The sequence below is a fragment of the Colobus angolensis genome, unplaced genomic scaffold (genome assembly GCF_000951035.1).
Source record: "Colobus angolensis palliatus isolate OR3802 unplaced genomic scaffold, Cang.pa_1.0 Scaffold37, whole genome shotgun sequence".
Classification (NCBI taxonomy): Eukaryota; Metazoa; Chordata; class Mammalia; order Primates; family Cercopithecidae; genus Colobus; species Colobus angolensis.
In genome coordinates, this window is record NW_012117043.1 from 482250 (window position 1) to 488856 (window position 6607).

General features: G+C 45.4%; 1 protein-coding gene across 1 annotated transcript in view; it reads right to left on the bottom strand.

The window, feature by feature from the left end:
• TADA2A (transcriptional adaptor 2A) overlaps positions 1-6607 on the bottom strand; it is a 70602-nt gene that overhangs the window by 55517 nt on the left and 8478 nt on the right. Inside the window, exon 2 of the mRNA XM_011953624.1 lies at positions 2338-2444. Within this exon, the coding sequence (XP_011809014.1) occupies positions 2338-2444 (107 nt within the window). The remainder of the gene's footprint in view (positions 1-2337; positions 2445-6607) is intronic.

The window sequence follows — 6607 nt, forward strand, 5'->3', positions numbered from 1 at the left end:
GGGAAGCTGAGGTGGAAGGATCACTTAAGCCTGGACAATAGAGGTGGCACTGAACCATGATCGTGCCACTGCACTCCAGCCTAGGGGACACAGTGACACCCTGTCTTGAAAAAATTAAAAAACTCTCTGAAATCAAGATTCATCTTATCGAAAGTACATCACAACTTTCATCAGCCATTTTTACACTTTAACATTTCTGAAATCGAGGTGCTTCTTATAATCAATCATGTCTTAGATCTGATAAAATATGGTATTTGTTGTGTGACCTTGAACAAGTTACTTAAACTCTCTTAGCCTAAATTTCTTCATCTATAAAATGGGGATACTAATCATAGGTACTTCATAGGATTATAGTGATGATTTAAGGGTTAATTCATGTAAAGTACTCAAAGTGGTGCCTGGTACAGAGTTAAGTACTTATAATTAGTATTACTACTACCATTATCACCCACAAAAATTATTTCTTTCCTTGTCATCTGTACAGAGATCAGTCTTCAACAAGACAATAAATAGTGTCATCAAAAGGAATAATCTTCCAGTTCTGTTTCCTATAATTTCAATACTTTAACTTAAAAAAACAGTGTTATGGCTGGGCGTGGTAGCTCACGCCTGTAATCCCAGCACTTTGGGGGCTGAAGCAGGAGGATCACTTGAGGTCAGGAGTTCAAGACCAGCCTGGCCAAGATGATAAAACCCCATCTCTACCAAAAATATAACAAATTAGCTGGGAATAGTGGCATACACCTGTAACCCCAGCTACTCGGGAGGTTGAGGCAAGAGAATCCCTGTAACCCGGGAGGCAGAGCTTGCAGTGAACCGAGATCACGCCACTGCACTCCAGCCTGGGTGATAGAGCAAAACTCTGTAGCGGAAAAGAAAAAAAAAACAAAAAACAGCCAGGCATGGTGGCTCACGTCCATAATCCCAGCACTTTGGGAGACCGAGGCAGACAGATCACCTGAGGTCTGGAGTTCCAGACCAGCCTGACCAACATGGAGAAACCCCGTCTCTACTAAAAATACAAAATTAGCCGGGTGTGGTGGCGCATGCCTGTAATTCCAGCTACTCGGGAGGCTGAGGCAGAAGAGTCGCTTGAACCCAGGAAGCGGAGGTTGAGGTAAGCCAAGATCACACTATTGCATCCAGCCTGGGAAACAAAAGCGAAACTCCATCTCAACAAAACAACAACAACAACAAAACAGTGTTAACTATTAGGGTTTTGTTTGTTCATTTGTTTGTTTTTTGAGACAGAGTCTTGCTCTGTTGCCCAGGCTGGAGTGCAATGGGCGATCTCGGCTCACTGCAACCTCTGCCTCCCAGGTTCAAGAGATTCTCCTTGGCTGGGCACGGTGGCTCAGGCCTGTAATCCCAGCACTTTGGGAGGGCGAGGCAGGCAGATCATGTGGTCAAGAGATCAAGACCATCCTGGCCAACATGGTGAAACCCCGTCTCTGCTAAAAATATAAAAAATTAGCTGGGCATGGTGGCACACGCCTGTAGTCCCAGCTACTCAGGAGGTTGAGGCAGGAGAATCACGTGAACCTGGGAGGCAGAGGTTGTAGTGAGCTGAGATAGTGCCACTGCACTCCAGCCTGGTGACAGAGCAAGACTTCATCTCAAAAAAAAAAAAGATTCTCCTGCCTCAGCCTCCTAAGTAGATGGGATTACAGGCACCTGCCATCATGCCCAGCTAATTTTTTATTATTTTTGTAGAGACGGGACTTCACCATGTTGGCCAGGCTGGTCTTGAACTCTTGACCTAAGGTGATCTGCCTGCCTTGGCCTCCAAAGTGTTAGGACTACAGGCATGAGCCACTGTGCCTGGCCAAGTATTAGGTTTAAACACAGATGTGGACTAATCAACAGTCTGTCTCATCTAACTGCTCTGTTTCTCAACTTTCACTGGTAAAACGTATAATGAAAAATTGGGGCCAGGAGTAGTGGTTGACGTCTGTAATCCCAGAACTTGGGAGGCTGAGGTGGGTGGATCACGAGGTCAGGAGTTCGAAACCACCCTGACCAACACAGTGAAACCCCATCTCTACTGAAAATACAAAAATCAGCTGGGCGTAATGGTGTGTGCCTGTAATCCCTACTCAGGAGGCTGAAGCAGGAGAACTGCTTGAACCTAAGAGGCGGAGATTGCAGTGAGCAGAGATCACACCACTGCACTCCAGCCTGGGCGACAGAGTGAGACTCCCTCAAAAAAAAAAAATCGGAAGGAATAGATTTAATAAGATATATATCTCCTTAGCAGTTGACAGTAATCTCTGAAATATTACATCATAAAAAATAGCATAAAACTAGGCTAGGAGTAGGCCAGCATTAGTGAGTTACCTGCAAGCAGAGGAAAAAAGGAGGTGGCCCACATTCAGCACACTTGATATAAGGCTCCATGAGGTAGGAGGAGCAGCCTCGGCAAGGTGGCTTATCAGAGGGATCATCTATAACAAAGAGAAAGCAAATGCACATTTCAGAACACTTTATGATTATCTTAAGTGCAAAAAGGTTAAAATCCCCAAATGACCACACAAGTAGTGAGTTGAGTTGAAAAGTTCATGGAGACAAGATGAGCTCATTACAAATGAAAAAAAAGCAAAAGTTATGCTCCTTTTAATCTCAGGGCAGCACTGTTCCTTTTCACACAGCATTTACATAGATATGGACCCTGCAGAGAAATTTACAAGCATATATTTGTTTATTTATTTATACATTTTTAGAGACAGGGTCTTGCTCTGCCACCCAGGCTGGAGTACAGTGGCTTGACAATAGCTCACTGTAACCTGAAACTCCTGGGCTCAAGGGATCCTCCTGCCTCAGCCTCCCAAGTAGTTAGGACTACAGGCACACGCCACCACACCTGGTTAATTTTTTGTAGAGGCAACGTCTCACCACGTTGCCCAGGCTGGTCTTGAACTTTTGGGTTCAAAGAATGTTCCTGCCTCTGCCTCTCAAAGCTCTGGGATTACAGGTATGAGCTACCACGCCCAGTCACGAACATATTTTTAACTGGAAGTTTCATAATATCCCAAACTTATTTTTCCAGGAGCATAAAATGGACACATACCCACACATACAATATAAAGAAAATCTGACAAAATGTTAACGATTGCTGAATCTAGGTAGCAAGCATATAAATAATCACTGTAGACTGGCCACGTTAGCTTACCCTGTATTTCCAGCACTTTGGGAGGCCAAGGCTGGTGCATCACCTGAGGCCAGAAGTTTGAGACCAGCCTCGCCAACATGGCGAAACCCTGTCTCTACTAAAAATACAAATAGCCAGGGATGGGGACACAGCCTATAATCCCAGCTACTTGGGAAGTTGAGGCACAAGAATCACTTGAACCCGGAAGGCAAAGGTTGCCGTGAGCCAAGATTGTGCCACTGCACTCCAGCCTGGGTGACAGAGCTAGACCCTGTCTCAAATAATCATCATCATCATCATCATCATCATCGGCTGGGCACGGAGGCTCACGCCTGTAATCCTAGCACTTTGGGAGGCTGAGGCAGGCAGATTACCTGAGCTTGGGAGTTTGAGACCAGCCTGGACAACACAGTGAAACCCTGTCTCTACTGAAAATACAAAAAACTTGGCCAGGCGCGGTGGCTCCTGCCTGTAATCTCAGCACTTTGGGAGGCCGAGGTGGGTGGATACTGAGGTGAGGAGTTTAAGACAATGGTGAAACCCCATCTCTAATAAAAATACAAAAATTAGCTGGATGTGGTGATACACACCTGTAATCTCAGCTACTCAGGAGGCTGAGGCAGAAGAATCGTTTGAACCCAGGAGACAGAGGTTGCAGTGAGCCAAGATTGCGCTACTGCACTCCAGCCTGGGCGACAGAATGAGACTCCGTCTCAAAAAAAAAAAAAAATTAGCCAAGCATGGTGGTGTGCACCTGTAGTCCCAGCTACGCAGGCACCTAAGGCAGGAGAACTGCTTGAACCCGGGAGGCGGAGCTTGCAGTGATCCGAGATCGCGCCACTGCACTCCAGTGTCGGCGACAGAGACAGACTCCGTCTCCAAACAAAATTAAAAAATTAAAAAAAAAAATCTTCATCACTGTACTGTTCTTTTGACTTTTCTATTTAAGTTTAAAATTTTTCATAACAAAAAGTTGGGGCAAAAAAGAGACAACTCCTTTAATTTTATTTTTTTGAGATAGGGTCTCACTCTGTCACCTAGGCTGAAGTGTGGTTGCATGATCATGCCTCAATGTAGCCTCAACCTCCCAGGCTCAAGTGAGCCTCCCATCTCAGCCTCCTAACTAGCAGGGACTACAGGCACAAGCCACCACACCTGGGTAATTGTTTAACATGTATTTTCTATAGAGGCAGTTTCACTATGTTGCCTGGGCTGGTCTTGAATTCCTGGGCTCAAACGATCGCAGGAATTTGAGCTGCCTCAGCTTCCTAAAGTGTTGGGATTACAGGTATGAGCCACCACACTCAGGTAGTGTCTAAATACATCTCCTCTAAACACATGTCTTGGAATATACTATTTTATATTTGAGTTCGGATTTTTTTTTTTTTCTTGAGACAGGGTCTTCTTGAGACAGGATCTTGGACTGTCGCCCAGGCTGGAGTGCAGTGGCGTGATCACGGCTCACTGCGGCTTCAATCTCCCCAGGCTCAGGTGATCCTCCCACCTCAGCCTCCCAAGAAGAGGTACAGACTTGTACCATCGCGCCTGACTCAATTTTTAATTTTTGTAGAGACAGGGTCTCACTATGTTGCCCACGCTGGTTTTAAGAAGTCCTCCTGCCTCAGCTTCCCAAAGTGGTGGAATTATAGGTGTGAGCCACTGCACCTGGTTCTGAGTGGGAATTTAAACCCAGAAAGCTTCCTCCCTTTTTCCCATGGTAAGTACATAACACAGCAGATCTTCTACTCCAATGACAGTGGTATGTCTCCAAACTATTAAGACAAGGAGTACAATCCAAACTCTCAAAAATCATAAAAATGCAGATATATGTGCTTTGGTTGCCCCAAACTTGGCCTCTAGAGTCATGGCAACCTAGCAAAATTGTTCTCTATGATCAATCACAAGAATCTAAGAGAAGAAAGGCTTTGAAGGTAGATGAAGGAATTTAATTTGTTCAGCATGGAACAGGATTTCTCACATCCTGTAACAGTATCTGCCTCCCTAAAGTCCAAGAAACATTCTTCAAGGTACCTTTCCCTCTTCCAAGTGATGATCACTGTTCTCTTTATTTGTTTTTAAGAAGATATAGAGGGTGGGCATGGTGGCTCAAACCTATAATCCCAGCACTTTGGGAAGCTGAGGTGGGTGGATCACTTTAGCTCAGGAGTTCAAGACTAACCTGACCAGCATGGCAAAACCCCATCTCGACTAAAAATACAAAAATTAGCCAGGTAGCAGGCGCCTGTAATCTCAGCTACTCAGGAGGCTGAGGCAGGAGAATCGCTTGAATCCGTGATGTAGGGACTGCAGTAAGCTGAGATTGCGCCATTGCACTCCAGCCTGGGTGACAAGAGCGAAACTCTATCTCAAAAAAAAAAAAAAAAGACACAGAAGAAAATGACAAAAGAAAAAAAATGTACTCCTGGCAGTAGCTTTCAATTCAATATATGAAACTGCAGCTACTCTATTGCCCCCATTTTAAATTTTAATACAGAAGAACAAATCTTGCTATGTTGCTCAGGCTGGTCTCAAACTCCCAGCCTCAAGTGATCCTCCTGCCCCAGCCTCCCAAAGTACTGTGATTACAGGAGTGAGCCACTACGCCGTGCCAAAAATTGTTGTATATTAAGTGATAGATGCCAGCTTCTACCAAGCTACCCTCTTCCTCACTTCCTGTTAATGATATAAGCTTGCTTCTCTCTTGCCTCCAACTATCCTATTTTTAAAAAAGGCATCAGCCATTGAGCAAAGTGTTTTTTTTTTGTTGTTTTTTTTTTTGAGATGGAGTCTCGCTCTGTCGCCCAGGTTGGAGTGCAGTGGCATGACCCTGGCTCACTGCAACCTCCGCCTCCTGGATTCAGGTGATTCTTCTCCCTCAGCCTCCCAAGCAGCTGGGACTACAGGCGCACACCACCACGCCCGGCTAATTTTTTATACTTTTAGTAGAGATGGGGTTTCACCATATTGGCCAGGCTGGTCTCGAACTCCTGAAAAGTGGTCTTTATTTATTGTTTGGTTGAGACAGTGTCTCACTCTGGTCACCCAGGCTGCAGTGCAATGGCTTGATCTCAGGTCACTGAAACCTCAGTCTCCCATGTTCAAGCAATTCTCATGCCTCAGCCTCCCAAGTAGCTAGGATTACATGTATGTGCACTATGCCCAGCTAAATTCTGTATTTTTAGTGGGGGGGGGTTTCCCCATGTTGCCCAGGCTGGCCTTGAACTCCTGGATTCACACAGTCCACCTGGCTTAGCCTGCCAAAGTGCTAGAATTGCAGGCCCAAAGTGATTTTTTAAATCCTTAGGTCAAGAAGTGATTACTGGGCGGGGCACGGTGGCTCATGCATGTAATTCCAGCACTTTGGAAGACCAAGGTGGGGGGATCACTTGAGCTCAGAAGTTCGAGACCAGCCTGGGGAACATGGTGAAACCCCGTCTCTACAAAAAAAAAAAATACACA